The sequence below is a fragment of the Paroedura picta genome, chromosome 18 (assembly GCF_049243985.1).
Source record: "Paroedura picta isolate Pp20150507F chromosome 18, Ppicta_v3.0, whole genome shotgun sequence".
Lineage (NCBI taxonomy): Eukaryota > Metazoa > Chordata > Lepidosauria > Squamata > Gekkonidae > Paroedura > Paroedura picta.
Genome location: NC_135386.1, coordinates 14,478,215 through 14,501,961, shown reverse-complemented (window position 1 = coordinate 14,501,961; position 23,747 = coordinate 14,478,215). Strand labels below are relative to the sequence as shown.

General features: G+C 44.8%; 1 protein-coding gene across 2 annotated transcripts in view; it reads left to right on the top strand.

The window, feature by feature from the left end:
* Positions 1–10: 10 nt before the first annotated feature.
* ASB7 (ankyrin repeat and SOCS box containing 7) overlaps positions 11–23,747 on the top strand; it is a 46,235-nt gene continuing 22,498 nt past the window's right edge. The window contains exons 1-3 of one of the 2 annotated variants that reach the window (XM_077317283.1): positions 11–255; positions 10,641–10,736; positions 12,429–12,689. In XM_077317283.1, the coding sequence (XP_077173398.1) occupies positions 12,479–12,689 (211 nt within the window). In that variant the 5' untranslated portion in view covers positions 11–255; positions 10,641–10,736; positions 12,429–12,478. Of the gene's footprint in view, positions 256–10,640; positions 10,737–11,978; positions 12,132–12,428; positions 12,690–23,747 lie in introns of those variants that run through there. The other variant, XM_077317284.1, reaches the window with a different exon arrangement.

Below are 23,747 nucleotides of genomic sequence, written 5' to 3'. Positions count from 1 at the left end.
CGCGGATTGGCCGAGCGCCGGGGTCAGCCCCCGCCCGGTGACCCCGCCGTGAGGAGGCGCCGCTCCATCCAGTCAGCCCGTCCGTCAGTCAGGGCAAAGTGTCGCCCGCCGCCCCCCGGTGCCCTGCCCCGCCGTGGCCGCGCCTCCCGCCCCCTCCCCCGCCCGCCCTCTCCCCCTTCGGCCGCTTCCGCCCCCCGGCCAGCGGGAGTGGGGCGGCCGAGGCCGGGCCCGGAGGAGAGGCGGAAAGACGGACAGGTAACGGCCGCCGGGGGGGAGGGGCTTAGGCCACCAGCGGGGGGGGGAGGGAAGCAGCTGCTGCGGGGGGAGGGAGGTGGGGGTGGGAGGCACGCATGCTCGTGGGACCCCGAGCGAGGGAGGGGGCTTCAGCAGGGGATGCTGGCCTTTTAAACGGCCCCTTCCCCCTTAGAGCATCGGGGTCCTTTTCTCCTCCTGGCAGCAACGACTCATTACTATTATTATTACTATTATTACTATTATTATTATTATTTCTCTCTTGCCCCTGTCTGGGAAGAGGTTGGAGGCAGCCCCACCAGAGCGGCAGGAAGCCCTTTGGTTAGGACCAGCCGGGGTGACACCAGCCAGCATGCAGCCTTTCTAGAGCGCCTGAACTCTTGGCCGGCCTTTTCTTCCCCACTCGTCCCCCCCCCCCCCCACACACACACCCAAGGTCTTGCCTGCAGAAGAGTTTCAGGAAGATGTAAAAGCTCACGTGCTGATTTGGGCTGTGCTGCTTGGTCCTAACAAAGGGTATTTCAGTGGGATTTGAGTTTATTTTGCCTCACGTAGTATTCTGGTGTTGGAAGGGGCCATACAGGATGTCTGGTCCAACCCTCTGCTTAATGTGGAATCGGCCTAGAGCGTCCATAGATCCATAGAGTTGGAAGGGGCCACACAGGCCTTCTAGTCCAACTGTCTGCTCTGTACAGGATCAGCCTAAAGCTTCCAGGATAAGGATCTGTCCATAGAAACATAGAACCATAAAGTGGGAAGGGGCCATCTAGTCCAACCCTCTGCTCAATTCAGAATCAGCCTGAAGCTTCCAGGAAAAGGATCTGTCCATAGAATCAGAGTTGGAACGGGTCATGCAGACCATCTAGTCCAACCCCTGCTCAGTGCAGGATCAGCCTAAAACTTCCAGGATAAAGATCTGTCCATAGAACCATAGAGTTGGGCCATCTAGTTCAACCCCCTGCTCAATGCAGGATCAGCCTAACACATCTCGCCCCTCCAACTCTGGTATCTTCAAGATTGTATTCCTAGTGCCTCTTTAAGCAGCAGTAAGCTTTTCTGCTGTCATTGCTTCTTGCTTCCTAGTAAGCTGTGTGTCATCACCATGGCTGGTGCTTCCGTGAACCCTCATGGGTGAAAGCTTCTGCTGCTGTTACCTCTTTCAGTTTGCCCCAGGTTTCTTGTGTTTTACTGCAGCCGACTCCTTCCTCTGGGATCCTTTGACGTTCTCCAGGGTCAACCCCGGGGGACCACCAAGGAAATCCAGGGTTGCTATGCAGAGGAAGGCAATGGCAAAACCATCTCTTGCCTTGAAATCACAGTGGTCCTGGGATTGCTGACAGTCAGCTGTGACTTGCTGGCACACAATTGTGACAACCATAAGAACCAAAGATGGCAGCTGTGTGTAAGGGGGCAGAGAGATTAGTGGTAGGTTGGTAATAAATATAATTGTGGCACTTTTATGACTTATATATGTTTCAGCATGAGGTTTTGCAGATTGGAGCCATTGTTGCAGTGACAACAATGGGAGTCTTGTGACTCTTCAAAGGCTAACAAAAATGTGTACCAGCTGTCATCAGAAGTGACCTCCAGTTCTTCAGAGCTGTTGTGAGAATAAAGTGTTGTTGGTCTTCCTTGCAATGGTGGGAGAGGGTGGGTGGGAGAGGGTGGGTGGGAGAGGGTGGGTGTGCATGGCTTGTTTTAGGAAGAGTGGAGGGGGTGGAACTCAGGATGGGAGATGGGAAGGTGGAGATGAGGCTGAGTCATTCTTGGAGATGGCAGATATTTTAATGAAGGTGGATAATGGTGTGGACAGGGTGCTATTTAACCAATCTCCCCCGAGTCTGGATGTGGGATAGTTAAGCAGAATCTCATTAACATAACTGAGAGGGGAGCCAAAAGCAAGTTTTTCCTAAAAGAAAAATACAAGGATTAGGTTGGGAAGTAATTTGCTGGCTGGCCTGAGAAGATTTGGGGTGGGAAAAGAGATTGTGAGGGGGAGGAAGAAGATGTGTGCTCCTCCACATTGATTCCTTCCTGACACAAAACTCTTTTGGAAAAGAACAGGTATTGAAGAATACCTATTTTCAGAGAGGAGGAGGGTTCCACTCAATCCGCCTTCATTTTGTTTCCGATCTCAAGATAGGGATGCTGTCCAGCAGAAGGAAGAAAATGCAGCCAAAGTTTTCTGACTCTGGGATGAGGGGTGCTTGTGTGCAGATGTTCCCATCATCCCTTTCAGATTCTGTCGCTCTACAATGAGCGATCCTGACCTTGTCATCCTGCTGTCATTTCTGCGCTAGAGACGGCCTTCCTGAACCATTTTATCACGTTCTCCTGTGGAACGTGAAAGGACACCCACATCCTACTGTGTGCTCTGCCCATAGTTCCTCCCACCTCTTCAGTCCTTGCTGAAAAAGAAGCTGTTGTCCAGATCCCTGATATTTCTCTCTTCTGTCCTTTCTCTCTTCCAATCTCTTGAGTGACTGTTCTTTCCCATCTTTAGTATCAGCTGTACAGTTTGTATTTCTGAGTTATGTGAGACCCCCCCACCCCGCTTCAACTTTCTCTTTTCTTCTTGTCCTGATCATACATTGCTATCCATTACTTCCCAAATCCTTTCTACCCATCAGAATTGAATTGCTTAATTTTTTTAATCCCATGGATCTTATGAGATGTAATGATTCATCTCTCTCTCTCTTTCTCTCTTTTTTATTTTTTTGATAATTTAAGAAGACCACATGAATTAATGACCCTGAGCTGAATGGCTCAGACGAGCTGAATCTTGGCAGATCCCAGAAGCTAAGCAGAGGTGGCCCTGGTTAGGATTTGGATGGCAGACCACCAGGGAAGTCCCAGGTTGCTATTCAGAAGCAGGGAATGGCAAAACATCTCTGTCCATCTCTTGCCTTGAAAGCCCTCCATAGTTCCCATAAGTTGGATGCAGCTTGACAGTGCTTTCCAACACCACATGGATTAATGGCTTTCAAAGCACCCTATAATTGAAAGCTTTGCGCAGGTCTTGCAAGCTGAAGGCTGTGGTATCTTTTGTTGGGGCAATTCAGCTTACGTTTGGTCTTCCTCTTTTCATCTAGCTTTCAACCTTACCTTGCATTATTGTCTTTTCCACTAAATCGTCTTCTCATGATATGACCAGACTGCCATAGCCTCAGGGTCTTCAGTCACTAGCCAGTCATTTTGATGGATGTAATGCCTCCATGCTTGTTGAGCAGGTGTGGGAGGTGAATTACCTGCACTGGGCAGGGGGTGGACTGTTTCTGTGATTCAGTGAGATGATTAAATCTGCTCTGTTTTAGTATCTTAAGAAGACAGAGCTCAGCAATAGCTATTGCTTAGTTCTCATGTTAAATAGTTATCTAACATAGCTTTGTGTGAGATTTTAGGTCTGCATTCCAGATATCCTGTGTGCAGCAGGGTGCCGCTGTATATTAAAAAGCAAAATGCTTACATGTAGAACAGATTAATCGCCTGAAAGGGACAAGTTTAGAAATGCATATGTGTTAAAATAAGTTTAAAGCAACTGACTGGAGATACCGCATGACACTGATTTGTTTTTGAAATAACAGATTGACAGGGCTGTGTATCTGGAGTTTGTTCCACTGACTTCTCAGCCCATTTTCAACTGTTGCTGTTTCTTTTGTTCTCTGAATTCTTGGGTTTAAGGATGTCCTCCTTGTTCCTTTCCCTTTCCATGGCTTAAACGGTGTTCATTAAGACCTTGGAAGTTGCCAAAATCAGAGCTGGAATGGGGTGGAATAATCTCCCACCCAGTTTCTTCATTATCAAGGGAAGTACTAGAACCAATGGGATGAAATTAATTCAAAAGAAATTCCGTCTAAACATCCAGAAGAAGTTCCTGACAGTCAGAGTGGTTTCTCAGTGGAACAGGCTTCCTCGAGAGGTGGTGGGTTCTCCATCTTTGGAGATTTTTAAGCAGAGGCTGGATAGCCATCTGACGGAGAGGCTGATTCTGTGAAGGTCCAAGGGGATGGCAGGTGACAGCGGGTGAGCGATAGGGTTGTGTGTGTGTGTTGGTCTAGATGACTCGGGAGGTCCCATCCAACTCTATGATTCTATAATTTTCTTAAAACAGAAGGCAACCTAACCTACAAGACCTTGTGCCTAGCACTAGAAGACTTTCGGGTAGCCTTTAAGCTTTTAGATAGTGAGTTTGAAAATGGTGGTGTGCGTACTCTTTCCAGCCTTCCAGAGGTTGCGTGGAGTCACTCATGGATCCTCTGTGGCCCCTGTGCATTGTGCAAAGGGTCTCAAAGCACAGCACGTAACCAGTGATTTGCGTTAGCCAGTCATTCTGAACTGACCTGAAGGTTCAGACAGATGAGTCAAATGCTCAAATACATCCAGTTTGGAGTTTCAAAGCATGTATAGCTAACAGGGACCCTCCTTTTGTCTTTTCCTGTTTAATTGATCTGACAAATTTCTTTGTCACCTCTAGAGAACCTGCTTGTGATGGCCTCCAGAATTAAAACATAACCAAAACAAGCAAACAGAAAAACTCAGAGAAGTTGATAATGGTTAGAAACCCAGCCGGAAAATAAACTTTCATGTGGATGCAAACTTACTCAGACATCTCTATCTGAAGTCGTGTGCCTGCATATAAAAGCTTATACCCAAAATTAGACTTTGTTGGTCTTAAAGGGGCCCTTGGACTCCTTCTTCTGCTTCAGACCAGCATGGCAACCCACCTCAATCTATCACGCGGAAGGTGTGTGTCTATTGGGTGCCATAAAGTCACTCACGATGACCCTATGTATGAATGACCTATCATTGACAGCCTTTCACAGGTATTGCAAATGAAGCACCATGACTTCCTTGACTGAATGAGTCCATCTCATGTTGGGTCTTCCTCTTTTCTTCTGCAAGGTGCCAGTGATAAAATAACATCTCTGGTTGTCCGTTGCCATCCCTCTGAAGGCAGCTCAGGGACCAGGGTTTGTGAGGGAGATTTTAGACGAATAATGTAGAGGATTTGGCCACTCTGTTTCCCAGATATTTCAGAACAAAGACGTCCTTTCTCATATCCTGTGCTGGTCTAGTTGCATATGTGTTTTCCTTGCAGTAGAACTGCAGGTAGCAGCAGGGCTTTTACAGTTGAGTCCAAAAAGCTGAGAACCATGGCTGTTTTTCCCTGTCACGCTTACCAGACCTATTGCTGTTTAATCGTGGCATGTCAGATTAGCAGCACTCTTAATCCTTCTACTCCTTTGTTGTTGTTGTTTTGCAGTGATTGCAAACCTGGTTCCTTGTTGCTATGGAAGAAACGTGGATATTCTGAACTCAAAACACTGCTTAAGAGGCAGAGACGTAACATAATTCTGTATCTGTGATGCTCTGTAGCAGTGATCCCCAACCTTTTTATCACCGGGGACCAGTCAACACTTGACAATTTTACTGAAGCCCGGGAAGGGGGTAGTCTTTTGCCAAGAGACATCGTCGCTGCCTGAGTCCCTCTCTGCTTGCTTTCCCACTGGCACCTTTGACTTCCTGCCGCCCACTGGGGGGCGCTGCCAGCAGCAGCTGCGCAGTGCCACACTGAGGGGGAGACCCAGCCATGGCGGCCACCGGAGAGCACCAAAGGTGAGCCGACGGCAGAGTGGCAGGGCAGCCCCTGAGGCAGCAACTGGGGAAGAGGACAAGGAGGAGCCGCGGCCCGGTACCAACTGATCTATGGACCGGTCCCGGTCTCTAGACCGGGGGTTGGGGACAGCTGCTCTGTAGTACTTATCCTCTGTGCTCTTACTACTTTATGAGTTTTTGTTAGCCAAATTACTGCTGTTGAATGTAGCATCACATTGTTTATGCCAGGGGTGGTCAAACTGCAGCCCTCCAGATGTCCATGGACTACAATTCCCATGAGTACCTGCCAACATTCATGGGAACCGTAGTCCATGGACATCTGGAGGGCTGCAGTTTGACTACCCCTGGTTTATGCCATGAGGAGTTTCCTCTCTACATATTGGCAGGTTGTTGGAGAGCATTGGGCTAGCTTTTTTGATTATCCGTCCTGAATCGGTGCTTGTTAATGTATCACCTGATGAAGAAATGTACCACCAGGCCTCATGAGCCACATTATACAGAATTCATTGATTATAAGATGGCATTTGATAGTATTTTACACAACAGATTATGGTTAAAAACGAGCCTTTATACACACACTGCATGAGAACAATTATTTGTCAGTGAGATGTAACCCACAAGGTCATCTTTCCCACATGTTTCTGAGCTGTGAAACGATGCATCCATGCTCCTTTATTTAGCTTTACATAAATTCCATAGTGCAAACCTTATCTAATCTTGACTTCCATCCACCAAATATGGTAAATAAACCAATCTCTACACTATTATATGAAGCTGATTATTTGACCTAAATTATTTGGGAAATGGTTCTATTCAGTGGGAGTGATTCTTGGACCTGATCTTGTGCTTGAGACTTAGTTTTCAGGGGTACGGTGTATAGAATTCCAACCTGATATCAGATTCTCTATCTTGCACATGCTTTGTCTGTGCATGTTATAAAAGAAGAAGAGTTGGTTCTTATATGCTGATTTTCTCTACCCGAAGGAGTCTCTAAGCAGCTTCCAAACACCTTCCTTTTCCTCTCCCCACAACAGACACCCTGTGAGGTGGGTGAGACTGAGAGAGCGCTGATATCACTGCTCGGTCAGAACAGCTTTATCAGTGCTGTGGCGAGCCCAAGGTCACCCAGCTGGCTGCATGTGGGGGGCACGGAATAAACCCGGCTCGCCAGATCAGAAGTCCGGACTCCTAACCACTACACCAAGAACTTCAGATTCTCAAATCTTTTTTAAAAAATTCAAAGATCTTTTTGTTGTCATTATTGGCATCTGTGTCATCATGGCTAATTTCTCATCAAGCAGGTCACCTGGCGGGGAATTTTTCCATCTGTGAAACCAGCTAACTACATGAAGGAGATTTACCTGGGAATAGGCATCATTGAACACAATGGCATTTACTTCTAAGTAGGCTCCGGTTGGAAGAAGTGGAGGAGTGAGGGAAGGTTTCTTATAACTTTGACTTTTCTAACCAGCGGGATTCTCTAGCACAGGCTGGAGGGGTTTCCTGAATGAATGGGAGCCAATTCATTTTTATATATATTTTAAAATGTTGTTACACATTTATCACGTGATATTGACCATATATGGTTGTTGTCCCCTCCTGAAATAGCCAGTGAAGAGCTTGGAGGGGACAGAAAGGGGAGGGACCCCCAGGTGGGCATGAACTGTGCTTCCTGACCATATTTGGCAGGATCGCATCACTTCTGGGGTTTCTAGAGAATGTTTAGAGGGTTTCTCAATGGTAAAAAACGTTGCAAAAGGTTGATTTAGTGTGAGTTGGCAGTTAGCTAGTTAAGAGAGTTCAGAGCACTTGGAATGAGCTTGGATTATATGTATTTAACAATTTACACTCAATTTGTCGTTGTCCCCCCAAGCTTAAATCTGAGGAGGGCTTGGTGAGACTAGATCTTGCAGATCTCTAGAAACCACCACGGTGATTTAGGTTTTGAAATAAGAAAACAATGCCAGGCAGCTAGGACCAAGTGAACTCATTACAATAGATTAACTTCTAGCTGGATGTAGATTTTCCCCCCTTTGTGCATCAGTTTCTGCATGCTTGTTAGGCAGGTCCATGAAAATTAATTATTCCCCATGATTAGTATTTTCTTACAGTCGTAGGCCTCTTGGATGCACAACGGGCTGTGTTGATGCTATTGTGGCCAACGAGTCAAATATTGTTTTTGTTCAGTGAGGCTCACAGGGTTTCAGGGAGCTCTTTGGTACGGCAGGAATTTCGCAATAAGTTGCTGGCAGAACCCCCACCCAAAACCCCTCAAAGGTAAACAAAACAAAACAAAAAAAGGAAGCATCTTCTATAGGTCTTGTGTTGAATTTTTAAATTCAGTATTTTTGTATTTCACCAAACCTTTCAGTATTCGGTTGCTCTCTGTGTTTGTGCCAAAAGGCTGTTGTGGAATGTCTAGGATCTTGGAGAGGGGTGGGGGTTCAAATGGCAGTTTAGCAGCCAACATGCGATTTTTAACTATTCATTTGTTACCCAGATTTTTGTCCCACCTTTCTACCCTCAAAGTGCCACCAAGGCAGCAGGCATATGTGAGTGGTCTTTCGTAGACTTAAGATGTTCTGAATTAGCTTTTGTGTTTGCAATCCAAAGGGTCCGTTTATGGATGTTCTCATGCTGCAGGGCTTTCCTAGAGTCCAGGAAGTTTCAGGAGTGGAACAGGAGTCTTCCTCGGCTGCAGTCAGTTTTCGGGATGCTTCAGCCTTGTGCGTCATCTTCCGCTGGATTAACAAACATGAATGTGGAATCAAACTCTGAGCTGTAACACAATCCTTAGTATGCCGTTTGTCTGTATTCCACTGAAGAGAAACATTTATTTCCATTTTGCAGTTGGCAGGCTGAGGCCTGGTGGCTTACCCAAGACAGCTGATAACAAAATGGCAGCAGGGCAGCATTGGCGGGGGGGGGGAGTTGTTTCTGAGACCCACACTGCACACTGGCCACTGTCATGTGTTCTTTGTGAAATGCAGCCACTTTATGGAACATAACAGCATAAGTGCTGCTTAACAGTGCATAGCAACGGCGAGCACAGTAATTTTCACTTCCTTATCCTGCCTTTCATTGAAATTGCTATGGGAAGAGCCTTAAGAAGGCTGCCTGTGAAAAATGTCATTTGGGGGAGCAGTCATGTGGCACTGATAAATAAAGGCTGGAGGTGTTTTTAATATCTGCAAAGATCCTGGGTTTTCTGTTCTGTTTTCTTTCCTTTTTTTTGAAATGACATTCTAGCTGCATTTTGCTTTTATTGATGGCCAGCAGATATCAAGAAGTAGACTGCCTCATCCCTGTTCTATAGCATCTAAGTGTTTCTTGGTGGACTTTGACCTGATTTCCAGATCTTAACCCTGTACCTTGATGTCCAAAGTGCTTAGGCACCTATGCCCCAATGGTGATCAGGCAACCCCAAATGCTAGTGTAAAAATCAATACCCTGACACATCCAATGAAGTCCTTGTGAGAAGCAGGAGAGGCCTGTCTTCTGGAATGGTCTTGGATCCAGGCTTGTGGGAGCTTGGTCTGTTTAGCCTGGAGAGGAGGCGACTGAGAGGGGATCTGAGAACTGTCTACAAGTATTTAAAAGGCTGCCTTATAGAGGATGGAGCAGAGTTGTTCTCTCTTACCCCAGGGAGACCAGAACCAATTGGATGAAATTAATGCAAAAGAAATTCCGTCTAAACACCCGGAAGAAGTTCCTGACCGTTAGAGTGGTTTCTCAGTGGAACAGGCTTTCTAGGGGGGTGGTAGGTTCTCCATCTTTGGAAATCTTTAAACAGAGGCTGGAGAGCCATCTGACGGAGAGGCTGATTCTGTGAAGGTTCAAAGGGGTGGCAGGTGACAGTGGATGAGTGATTGGGGTGTGAGTGTCCTGCATAGTGCAGGGGGTTGGACTAAATGACCCAGGAGGTCCCTTCCAGCTCTGTTATTCTATGAGGTCGGAAAACAATGGCCTTTCACTGTTTTGATTAAATACTTTAAATACTACCTCTGCCAGGGTATGACAAAGGAAAGAAAGCTGGTCTTGGGGGGAAAATACAGATTAGAAAAACCAAGTGATCCATAGACAGAGTATTAGAAAGGCAAAAAATGTCTGTTTTGAACATTAAGCATATTAAAGTGCCGTTGGTCGATTAGCTCGTTACTTGTGCTGTGGAAAGTGTGTGACCCTCAAGACACATTTGAAAAAGAAATACTAATAATGGAAGCCATGAGAGCCAGCAGCGCCCTTGAGCCTCTAGCAGCAGCTCCCAGCTATGTAGGTCTCCTAGGATATCAGCTTATAATCATGATAAAGGGAAGTTAGTTTCTGAACCTGTAACTAAGGCCACCTGGATGCGCAAGCCTTCTATTTTAATCCCAGTGGTGACTTTCTCACCGCATAATCATCTCTGTTAAAAAATTTTTTGATTAATTGTAAAGGTGAAACAGGAAAGGAATAGCTTCCTGCCCAAGGAACTGTTTTGTGGTTTGAGTTTTGAGACTGTACCTTTGGGCTTTAATACTTATACATCTGTGCATACTGGAGAAAAGATGCAGAACTGACTGTGTGTGTTCTTTTGTGTTGTGTCTGTGTGTCTTCATTTACAGTCAAGTGCCTAAAGAGAGCATTTTGTAAGAATTTCCCCCCGTGGTTCTGTCTCTCTTTTGGGCACTCTGATATTACAGTGTTTGGAATCGATGTACGCGTGAGATTATTCAGTTTTTTCGGTTGCTTTGCTTGCTTTGATCTAACAATACTGTATTATTCATTTCCAGGAGATGTCGTTTTCTTGATGTGTTCCACTTACACTCAAGGTTATGTATAATGAAGATGGGAAATGTACTTTACAAAAAGTAACCTCTACCTATAAGGTAACCCCCCCTTCTCTCTCTCATCTGCATCATTCTAAGAGAACAGGTTATTTACAGGTGTTATAGTGGAAACTATGCAAAACATCCAGGCCCACATGTTCAGTCCTCCCTCCAGTGAAGTGAATCGGTTTCCCAGAATGAATGTTTTCTCTTGGGATTTTATTTCACTTCCATAATAAATGAGCACTTCCTAGTTAACTGCTGTCAGATTTAACTTCTCCAATACAGATTTGAGCCTTAAATCCCAGAATTCCATTAGTAAGTGCTGTCCTACCCCAAGTATATCTTTTAAATTGTTTATTTATAAATATTTCTGAAGCTTTAATTTTTGGAAAATGGTCTTACACTTTGTGGAGTGTCAGCTTCTGTTCGACTTTGATTGGAATGTCAGGACGCAACCCTCTCTCCCTTCTCCCCTTTGCGTAAGTTCACAAATCAGGCGGAGAAAAAAGCTGCCGATATATTCTCGCAAGCAATGTGCCTCTCTGAATTTGGGTTCTAGCCGTTCCTGCCGTATGCAAGCATCAAAACTCACTGTTGCATTATGAGACCTTAAAAATACTTCAGGCCCCTGAGACTTCAGAAAGAAGATAAATATGCTTCTTTACCTTCCTCCCTAATGTTTGAATTCTTGATACTTCTTTCCCTCCATGCAATCTCTTGCTTTAGAAAACATGGTTGGTGGCCTGCTGGCCTTGAGGTTTGAATGGTGGCTCTCAAAAGATAGCACAATTTATTCTAGTTTCAACCTGAAGACTAGGCACTGAAATTCTCTGTAAGTTTTATAATTCAAAGGAAAATCAGAGACAGTTGCTTGAAGTGTATTCAAGACGTCAGCACAATACCGCACTGGGTGCCAGGTTGCCATACGCTACTGCAGTTGAAGGCTTATCCAGAGTGGAAGATAACGGCAAACACAGTCGCTCTGTCGGTGGTGGTCTCAATTGACCCAGTGTGACTCACGTCACATTAAGTGTTGCTGTTGAGGGAAGGTCTCTAAGAGCCAGCTTGGTGTAGTGGTTAGGAGTGCAGACATCTAATCTGGTGAGCTGGGTTCAATTCTGCACTCCCTGACATGAAGCTAGCTGGGTGACCTTGGGCTCGCCACAGCATTGATAAAGCTGTTCTGACTGAGCAGGAATATCAGGGCTCTCTCAGCCTCACCCACCTCACAGGGTGTCAAAGTCTCATCCTTTGGGTAGAGAAAAGCATCATATAAGAACCATCTCTTCTTCGTTTTTGCCTTCAGGAATGGTTCTTGGGGCTGGAAGAAGCAAATGGAGATGCAGTGAGGGGGGGAATGTGGAGAGGACATATTCAGCCAGTGCTCTCCCAGCTGCCCTGGCTCCAGGTTGAAATCTGGATCAAGTTCAAGGTTTAGGTTATGACCACAAGGTAGATGATAGGACAACTTTGGGATGAGTGGTTTTATTGTATGTTTTGTTGTTATGCTAATAATGATAATTTTGCAAATGTATTGTTATTGAGTATGTTTTTACTTACCCCAAGCCTTTGGGAAAAGGCGGGTTATAAATAAAATTGTATTATTTATATTAAATGGGAAAACTTCAGTGTATTGATATCAGGCCTGGTTTTTTGGCTCCTAAATACTACTAAGGGAATTTAGGTGTTGTTGTTTTTCTCCTCGCTTGTCCCTTTCTCATGTGTCTGTTCATTCTTTGTCCTTTGAAGGTGACCAGAGAGACCTCATGACCCTTCTTTAGGAGGCGGATTCCGCTAGGATGTTACACCACCACTGTCGAAGGAACCCCGAGCTACAGGAGGAATTGCAGATTCAGGCTGCGGTGGCTGCTGGGGATGTTCACACTGTACGCAAGATGTTAGAGCAGGGCTACTCTCCAAATGGGCGGGACGCCAACGGCTGGACCTTGCTCCACTTCTCAGCAGCGAGAGGGAAAGAAAGATGTGTGCGCGTGTTCCTCGAGCACGGAGGTGGGTTGGCTTAGCAGAAAGGAATTCACGGTTGCCTGGCAGAGCATTTGAAGACGTGTCTTGTTCCAGAGAAGGAGACTTCAGTCCAGCCGTCCAGGCCTTAGTTTTGAGTTCATCTGTCTTGTTTCCCCTTTTTGAAAACTGGCAGTGATTCTCTCTCTCTCTCTCTCTCTCTCTCTCTCTCTCTCACACACACACACACACACACACACACACACACACACACACTGGCCCTTCTTTTTCTAGTTGGTTCCACAAACTTGATGTCATAAAGTGTTGGTAGAAGTCAGTCTAACGGAGCCGGTGGTGAGAGGAATTGTTTTCCAAATCTGCCATGGGGTGGCAGCCTTCTGCTGTGTCTCTGAATAGCATTTTCATTAGATAACGAAAAGTTGCAGAGCATTTATTTCCCCAAACCTTTTACAAGCAGGACTTGACCTATAGAAGTTGGTGTTCTGGCCCCTTCTGTGGATGCCTATAGGGCAAAGAAGTGTCACATTCAGCAGGGTTATATGCTGGGACCTCATTATTTTGCCAAACTGTGACACATTTTGGATTCCCCAATAACTATGTATCTATTGCAGTGAAACCAGAGTCCAGTAGCACCCTTAAGACCAAAAAAGATTTATTCAAGGCGTGAGCTTTCGAGTGCAGGAAGAGTGCTTGCACTCAAAAGCTCACGCCTTGAATAAATCTTTGTTGGTCTTAAAGGTGCTCATGGACTCTGATTTTATTGTGCTACTTCAGACCAACATGGCTACCCATTTGAATCTATGTAACTATTGATAGCAAGTGATAGTAGATCTGATAGAGGCAGGTTATAAATCCTGATTTATCACAATAACAATAAGAATCAGGGTTTGCAGTAAGGTTTGTTTGTGTAGTTCACACTTTCTCAACCAGGGCTTTGTGAAACCCTGACGTTTCTTGACAGCCCTGGAAGGGTTTCCTGAATGGGTGGAATGTCATTAATTTTAAATATATATATTTTTTAATTTTAAGTATTTTTCAGTGATATGACCGTATATGGTCATGTCAGCATCTCCCCCCCCCCCCGTCCAAATTGGCCAATGATGGGGCCTGGAAGGGTGGGAAGAGGAGAGGGCCAAGGTGGGCGTGTACCCAGCTATGCTTCCCAGCCATTCATCATGATCACACCACCTCTAGGGTTTCTCAAAGGCTGATGTAGTGAGTTGCCAGCCACTCTTTCAGTGTCCTGGCAAGAGCTTTTAAATTCTGGCGATCCCACAAAGGAAAAAAAAGTTACAAACAACCATACTGGTCCACAGAAAAATCCAAATCCAGGAACAGAACCAGCATCATACCATGTATTAGGAACCACTGGTCTCTCTATTTAAATTTTGTAACATCAAGCCTGCTGGAGCATTCTGATGAGTTCAGCAGCTTGCCCAGTGTTTTACACTAATTATTTAGTCTGAATATGTTTTTGGATCTCTCCGTGAACCAGTGAAGCGGAATTTTGTTGCTTTTCCTGTGGCTATAATTTAAAAGATACCACTCTAATGGCAGAAAGTGAAGAGGAACTAAAGAGCCTGTTGATGCGGGTGAAGGAGGAGAGTGCAAAAGTTGGCTTGAAACTCAACATCAAGAAAACAAAGATCATGGCAGCCGGCCCTCTCAATTCCTGGCAAATAGATGGGGAAGAAATGGAGATAGTGACAGATTTTATTTTCCTCGGCTCCAAGATCACTGCAGATGGGGACTGCAGCAAAGAAATTAAAAGACGCTTGCTCCTAGGGAGGAAAGCTATGGCAAATCTAGACAGCAGTCCTTCCTTCTCATGAGGTGGCCAAAGTATTTGAGTTTCATCTTCAGGATCTGGCCTTCTAAAGAGCAGTCAGGGCTGATCTCCTCTAGGACTGACCGGTTTGTTCGCCTTGCAGTCCAAGGGACTCGCAAGAGTCTTCTCCAGCACCAGAGTTCAAAAGCCTCAATTCTTTGACGCTCGGCCTTCCTTATGGTCCAACTTTCGCAGCCATACATTGCAACTGGGAAGACCATAGTCTTGACTAAACGCACTTTTGTTGGCAGGGTGATGTCTCTGCTTTTTAGGATGCTGTCTAGATTTGCCATAGCTTTCCTCCCCAGGAGCAAGCGTCTTTTAATTTCTTTGCTGCAGTCCCCATCTGCAGTGATCTTGGAGCCCAGGAAAATAAAATCTGTCACTATCTCCATTTCTTCCCCTTCTATTTGCCAGGAATTGAGAGGGCCGGATGCCATGATCTTTGTTTTCTTGATGTTGAGTTTCAAGCCAACTTTTGCACTCTCCTCCTTCACCCGCATCAACAGGCTCTTTAGTTCCTCTTCACTTTCTGCCATTAGAGTGGTATCATCTGCATATCTGAGGTTGTTGATATTTCTCCCTGCAATCTTGATCCCAATTTGTGACTCCTCTAATCCCGCATTTCTCATGATGTGCTCTGCATACAAGTTAAATAGGCAAGGCGACAGTATACAGCCTTGCCGAACTCCTTTCTCAATTTTGAACCAGTCAGTGATTCCATGTTCAGTTCTCACTGTTGCTTCTTGACCTGCATATAAATTTCTCAAGAGACAAATAAGATGCTCTGGTATTCCCATCTCTTTAAGAACTTGCCACAATTTGTTGTGTTCCACACAATCAAAGGCTTTAGCATAGTCAATGAAGCAGAAGTAGACGTTCTTCTGGTACTCCCTAGCTTTCTCCATGATCCAGCGTATGTTGGCAATTTGATCTCTAGTTCCTCTGCCTCTTCGAAATCCTGCCTGTACTTCTGGAAGTTCTCGGTCCACATATTGCTGGAGCCTAGCTTGTAGGATTTTGAGCATAACTTTGCTAGCATGAGAAATTAGTGCAATGGTGCGATAGTTTGAACATTCTTTGGCATTGCCCTTCTTTGGGATTGGAATGTAAACTGACCTTTTCCAATCCTGTGGCCATTGTTGAGTTTTCCAAATTTGCTGGCATATTGAGTGTAGCACTTTTACTGCATCGTCCTTTAAGATTTTGAATAGTTCAACTGGAATGCTGTCACCACCACTAGCTTTATTGTTGCTCAGACTTCCTAAGGGCCATTTGATTTCACATTCCAGGATGTCTGGCTCCAGGTCAGTAACTACCCCATTGTGGTCATCAGGGATGTTAAGCTCGCTCTTGTATAGTTCTTCTGTATAATTTTGCCACCTTTGTTTAATCTCTTCTGCTTCTGTGAGGTCCCTACCATTTTGGTCCCTTATCATACCCATCTTTGCATGAAACGTTCTCTTCATATCTCCAATTTTCTTGAAAAGATCTCTGGTCCTCCCGATTCTATTGTTTTCTTCTATTTGTTTGCACTGTTCATTTAAGAAGGCATTCTTATCTCTTCTAGCTTTTCTCTGGAATTCTGCATTCAGTTGGGTGTATCTTTCTCTTTCTCCCTTGCCTTTCACTTCCCTTCTCTCCTTAGCTATTTGTAAAGCTTCCTCAGACAGCCATTTTGATTTCTTGCATTTCTTTTTCTTTGGGATGGTTTTAGTTGCTACCTCTTGTACAATGTTGCGAACCTCCGTCCATAGTTCTTCAGGCACTCTGTCTATCAGATCTAATTCCTTAAATCTATTTGTCACCTCCACTGTGTATTCGTCGGGAATATGATTTAGTTCATACCTGAGTGGCCTAGTGCTTTTCCCTACTTTCTTCAATTTAAGCCTAAATTTTGCAACAAGAAGCTCATGATCTGAACCACAATCAGCTCCTGGTCTTGTTTTTATTGACTGGATAGAACTTTTCCATCTTTGGCTGCAGAGCACATAGTCAATCTGATTTCTGTGTTGACCGTCTGGTGATGTCCATGTGTAGAGTCGTCTCTTGGGTTGTTGGAAAAGAGTGTTTGCTATGACCATTGTATTCTCTTGACAAAATTCTACCAGCCTGTGCCCTGCTTCATTTTGTACTCCAAGGCCAAACTTGCCTGTTATCCCGGTTATCTTTTGGCTTCCTACTTTAGCATTCCAATCCCCCATGATGATAAGCACATCATTTTTGGGCGTTGCTTCTAGAAGGTGTTGTAGGGCTTCATAGAACTGATCAACTTCATCCTCTTCAGCAGCAGTGGTTGGGGCGTAGACCTGGATCACTGTGATGTTGAATGGTTTGCCTTGGATTCGAACTGAGATCATTCTGTCATTTTGGGGATTGTATCCCAAGACTGCTTTTCCTACTCTCTTATTGATTATGAAGGCTACTCCATTTCTTCTGCGAGATTCTTGTCCACAGTAGTATACCTGATGGTCATCTGAATTAAATTCACCCATTCCTGTCCATTTTAGTTCACTGATTCCTAAAATGTCGATGTTCAGTCTTGTCATTTCTTGTTTAACCACGTCCAGCTTGCCTTGATTCATGGATCTGACGTTCCAGGTTCCTATGGAATAAAAATCTTTACAGCATCGGACTGTCTTTTCGCCACCAGTTACTTCCACAACTGAGCGTCCTTTCGGCTTTGGCCCAGCCGCTTCATTCATTCTGGCGCTACTCGTACTAGCCGTCTGCTCATCCCCAGTAGCATATTGGACACCTTCCGACCTGAGGGGCTCATCTTCCGGCGTCATATCGTTATGCCTATTGGAACTGTCCATAGAGTTTTCATGGCAAAGATACTGGAGTGGTTTGCCATTTCCTTCTCCAGTGGATCACCTTTTGTCAGAGCTCTCAGCTATGACCTGTCCGTCTTGGGTGGCCCTGCACGGTATAGCTCATAGCTTCACTGAACTACGCAAGCCCCCTTGCCACAACAAGGCAGCGATCCTTGAAGGGGGTACTTTACACTTATCTTTATTAAATTGCATCTTGTTCTCATTTGCCCATTTTTCCATTGTGTTCAGATCTCGTTGAACTCTGTCTCTATCTTCCGGAGTATTTGCCAGTCCTCCCAATTTGGTGTCATCTGCAAACTTGATGAGTAGTCCCTCCACCCCCTCATCTAGATCATTAATAAATATGTTAAAAAGTACCGGGCCGAGCACCGAGGTACCCCGCTACTCACCTCTCTCCAGTCTGATGAAACACCATTGACAACAACTCTTTGAGTGCAGTTCTCTAACCAATTCCCTATCCACCTAACTATCTGAAAATCCAGATTGCAGTCCTTCAACTTATCCATCAGAACATCATGGGGAACCTTGTCAAAAGCTTTACTAAAATCCAAGTAAATGACATCAACCGAATTTCCCCGATCCAGCAAACCTGTTACTTGGTCAAAAAAGGAAACCAGGTTGGTCTGGCAGGACCTGTTGGAGACAAATCCATGCTGACTTCCTTGGATCACCAAATTGTCCTCCAGATGTTTGCAGATTGCTCCCTTTAATATCTGCTCCATTATCTTCCCCACAACAGAGGTCAGACTCACTGGTCTGTAGTTTCCCGGGTCATCCTTCCTCCCTTTTTTGAAGATCGGAATAACATTTGCTCTCTTGCAGTCCTCCTGGACATCTCCAGTCCTTAAAGAGGTTCCGAAGATGATGGACAAGGGCTGTGCAAGTTCTCTAGAAAGTTCTTTGAGTACTCTCGGGTGCATTTCATCCGGACCAGGGGATTTGAACTCATCCAGTGCAGCTAAATGCCTCTCGACAACCTCTCTATCCATGTTAACCTGCCACCCAGACACTGTCCTTTGGCTATGGCCATCTCTAGATGTGCCTAAACACTTTGACCTGTGGGAAAAAACAGATGTAAAATAAGCACTAAGCCTTTCTGCTTTCTCTGCATCTTCCGTTAGAGTTTGTCCATCCGCACCCAACAGTGGCCCTATTGCCTCCTTCATTTTACGTTTGCTCCTCACATAGCTGAAAAATCTTTTCTTGTTACAATGGGCTTCCCTGGCCAATCTTAGCTCACCTTCAGCTTTGGCCTTTCTTATGATTGATCTACAGTGCCTAGTAACCTGTAGGTACTCTTCTTTAGAGCTCTGTCCTTCCCTCCATTTCCTGAACATTTTCCTTTTCTTTCTTAGTTCCTCTTGAAGTTCTCTGTTCATCCAAATAGACTTCTTAGAGCTCCTGCAGTGTTTTCGTCTTTCTGGGATAGTCATTGATTGAGCATGCAATAGCTCCTGTTTGAGTAGCGCCCACCCTTCACATGCTCCCTTCCTTTCCAGCATTCTCGTCCATGGTATGACACTCATCATGTCTCTGAGTTTATTAAAGTTTGCCCTACGAAAATCCAACATCCGCTACAAGCTTCCTTGGCTCCCCATCTCAAAAGGAATTCTATGAGGACATGGTCACTTCCCCCTAGGGTCCCCACCTCCTTCACCTCATCCACCAACTCTTGCCTGTTGGTCAGTATTAAGTCCAGTATGGCTGAACCTCTTGTGGGTTCATCTACCATTTGATAAATGAAATTGTCAGCCAGGCAGGTCAGAAAGTTACATGACTGAGGATGCTTTGCAGAGTTTGTTTCCCAGCACACATCTGAGAAATTGAAGTCACCCATGATGACAAGGTCCTGCCGCTTGGATATTGTCTCAAGCTGCTCACAAAGTGCAGCATCCACATCCTCTCGTTGGTCAGGCGGTCGGTAGCATACACCAACCACCACACTGTTTGTTTTCCCCTCGCTTATTTTCACCCAGATGCTTTCCACTGTAGATATGCTCTCCTTCACTAGAATTTCCTGACAGCTAAGCCCTTTCCTCACATACAGTGCCACTCCTCCACCTCTTCGATCTATTCTTTTTTTTTCTGAACAGTTCATATCCATCCACCATTACATTCCAGTCATGAGAATCATTCCACCAAGTTTCATCCTTGATAAGTAGCTATCCATCCAGTGGGGGGGATCTGCCCTGTCCTGCTACCTGGTTTAAAACTTGTCTCTCAGCTCCCCTCCACACCTGCTGATCCTCAGGCCATATCATTCCACAAAGTTTCAAGGGATTGCAAGGAGCAATCTGCTCCTTCCTTCCTGCTGTTTTCTGGTCTACTCAGAATTCCCGAATATGTGTGGAATTTTCACGCGATTATTTCTGGTTTTTCCCAAGAAAACCTAGATACATTTAGGAAGCTGAAATATACCTGAACATTTTTTGGCTTGGATAAATCTGAACGTACACCCCTACAAGTATTCTCCTTTATATACTTATCCTGGTCTGATCCTTGGTGTACTGGTTAAGAACACAGCTTCTAATCTAGCAAGCCGGATTTGATTTCCTGCTTCTCCCAGTGCAGCCAGCTGAGTGACCTTGGGCCAGTCACAGCACTGATAAAGCTGTTCTGACCGAGCAGGAATATTAGGGCTCTCTCAGCCTCCCCTCCCTCACAGAGTGTCTCTTATGGGGAGTAGAAAGGGAAGATGATTGCAAGCCACTTTGAGAATCCTGGTAGAGAAAAGCAGCATATAAAAACCAACTCTTCTTCTTCTAGTGGTGGTGGCAGTGATGAACATCAGTTCATGTGGGGACATAGCTTTGCCCTGAAAAATACCACACTTATACCAAGCTTATAGCTGAACCAGTCTGTATGAGAGTAGATGTTTAATTTCAACTTCAAGCTTTAGGGTTCAAATAAGACACGTTCTTTGGGTTTTCAAATAAATTAAGACCCATTATGATAAAGAGGACCTCCAATTGGCCAGAAGATGGCAGCACGGGGCTTGCAGAACAAGATTTTGGCTAGAGCCAACGCAAATTCTTCTTCGTGAATTTTGACAGCAAATGTTCTCAAGGTGGTCTTGCATGTTCAAATATTCTTCAGCTGCATCTGACAACTTGAGGTACCAGCTCCAATATTTGACATTTGATCATCTTTTGGTATGCTTAAAAGTTGTGCAGTGGTAGCTACCATTGGGCGATCATAGTTCCTATACAGTGGTCCATAGTCAGGAAATACTGTGCAGTACAGCAGGGGTAGTTAACCTGTGGTCCTCCAGGTGTTCATGGACTACAATTCCCATGAGACCTTGCCAGCAAACACTGGCAGGGGCTCATGGGAATTGTAGTCCATGAACATCTGGAGGACCACAGGTTGACTATCCCTGCCGTACAGAACTTGACTCCTTGCTGAGGATTTTGGGGTATGTTGTAAGGCAAGAAGGCATGACTTCACCATGTAAGGCTTTCAACTATTTGCAAATATTCAGCTCTATAGAAACAGGTGAATCCAGTAGAAAAGGGATCCAGAGAAAGCCCATAAGCATAAATAAGATTACAGGAGTGTCACAGGAGTTTGGTGAAAATGTCATTTATGTGACTTACAGGAAACTGCATAAATTCAAGAGATTTGGCTCTTTTTGCTCCTTCAGATTTAAGTTATAGGCTTTATGGGATTATTTTTAAAAGAGCTAACTGGTCTGAATTTAAAATGGATTAACAGAAGCAGGATCCTTCTGTTTTCCTTTGATGACTTTACTAGTTTGCCCAAAACCTATTTCTTTTCCTTCTACTGTTTTTATCTGTTTTAGTGATTTCTAAACTTCATTCAAGGATCTGCTGTCAATTTTGTTCAGAACACACTTAAAAAAAATTAAACAATATATTTTTTTGAGAATTGTACCAATGAGATATATCTGTTATTTCCTCGAGTGACAGATTTTTAAGCATCTTAAACTGCCAACCCATCATTCATTTAGCACCAGATTGGGCCTTGATTGTGCTTGAACTATTGATAATGTTTGGAATACACATAACTAAAAAGATTCCAGTTCCTTTCTTTTTAAAGGGACAGAACCTTTATCAGTGGTTGGTCACTTAAGCAGTTTAATTTCAGCAGTAGGCCTGGAGATGTTGATCTTTGCTGAATCCTTTCTTTGTCTTTCAGTGCTGGGGTAGGGTAACATATCCACTTGGATAGGAGGCCAACAAGAATGACCCGGGTTGTTGGGCAGGGGCAGGCAATGGCAAATCCACTCTGTTCATCTCCTGCCTTGAAAACCCCACGAGGTGGGAAGAGTAGAAGAAGAATTAAATTATCCCTCTTCCAACGGCAGAGCTGTCCTTGCAATTCTGTCCCCTTCCTATACCTTTGTCCGCTTCCTGTGCCTCCTCAGTCCTGGGAATGAACTTCCCCAGGACCAGAGAAAGGGCTGCATTGTGAGGAGGAATGCAGGAGGTCCTTCCGCTGACAACTCAGCAGGAACCAGCCCTATAATCTTGCGGGCCTCGCCAAAGGTCATCTCTTGCTTTTATAAGACGAGACCAGCATTTAGGATTGGATGCCAGGCATCTTGTCAGTTCTGTAGGAACAAGGAACAGAGAAACCATGAGGGAAGGGGAGCATGCTTGTGTGACTGTTTCCAGACTATTAAATCGATCCACCTGGCTAATTATTTTCTTGCTCTAAAGAATGTGATGCCCGTACTGTCATTTTGTAACTGGAACATCATTCTTTCCCCTTGAAATCCTCCCCAACCTCATGCTGTAGCCCTTACTTAGATGGCTCAGGCTAGCCTGATCTCATCAGATCTTAGGGAGCTTGGCAGTATTTGGATGGGAGACCACCAAGGAAGTCTCAGGTTGTGGAGCGGAAGCAGATTACGGCAAACCATCTCTGAATGTCTCCTGCCCTGAAAACCCTATGGCCGGCTTTCTCAAGCAGGGTTTCGTGAAACCCTGGGATTTCTTGACGGTCCTGGAAGGGTTTCCCAAATGGGTGGGAATTAGTTAATTTTTAATATATTTTTAAAAATATTATTAAGCATTTATTTATTAGATTTCTTACCCGCCACTCCCATAGGGCTCGTGGCGGGTTGCAAAAGTCTGTTTAAAACCCCAATAAAATACCCGTTAAAACCACAGACAGCAATACAACAGTAAAAGCACAAGATGCGACAGCCAATGAGTTCTCAAATCTATCCCAAGAGATGGTAGAATCATTAAATCCCCAGTTCAAATGTATTTATCCCCTAGTGGGGGAAAGGAAGGGTCGATGACTCCCGATCCGCCTTACACTGATAGTGTTTTATCCTGGGGGGGGGGGGGTGATATGACTGAATATGGTCATGTTGACCTGCCCCCTCCCAAAATGGCCAATAATAGGCCTGGAGGGGGTAGGAGAGGGAGCAGCCCCAGATGGGTATGTGCACAGCTCTGCTTCCCAAGCACATTCTTCATGATTGCCAGGGGTTTCTCAATGGTAAAGAAGTTGAGACAGGCTGCCCTATGGGGTTGCCATAAGTTGGCTGTGACTTTACAGCACTTTCTACCACCATCACCACCCTGCTTTAATTAGATGTTTACATTCTTGGGCTGTCTTGGAGTTTTGTGAAATGATTAACCTAGAATGGATTTTGTGTCACACAAATTAATTTATCTAGGTGATCGGAGATAACACATGGCTTGCATGCTTTAGAAATGCTGCAGAATGCAGAGGATCTTTCTACACCCCCCACCCCATTCCATCCTGTCCCCCAAACAGCATCTCGCCAAACCACAGTACATCCTCAACATAGTCTGGCAGATGCTGACACACATGCTTCTTTTTAAGATAAAGAAGAGGCAAGAGGGGAAACACAACACTTAAAGGAGCACGGGATTTCAGAACCTGAGTGGTTAAATTAAGGTTTCATGTTGGAGGCTAGGAAACGCGACTGCGAGAGAATTAAGGGGAAAAAATCCTTTTAATTTGGTTCTCAACCAAAACAGTCATCAGGAGAAAGTTAAAGTTAATAGTTGCATGTCCAGCAACTCTTGCTCAACAGCATCCTTTGATAGATTACTTTGTCCTAAATGGGTTTGTTTCCTCCAGTTTCAATTTGAACTCTCACTTGTGAATTGGCTTTCTGATCTGCCCTTCATTTTCACCTTCTGCACATAGCATTGATTCAGACAACACTTCTGTTCATTTCCCAACCGATAATTGCCGTTCATTGAAGAATGCCAGTGGGGTAAAACCTTGTTGGTTCACTTAAAATGTGTTCTACTTCATTTGCATTTCTTAGCAAGACACGAGTTTGTTATTGGCTTCATACCTAGCAAGAGATCTCTTGGACATCTTTGTTACTTTATATTGTGGTTACCACTGTTAGTTTTCTCAAAAGGCCCCCCTCCCAAAAAAAGAAAATCCCATAATTTGTGACAAATA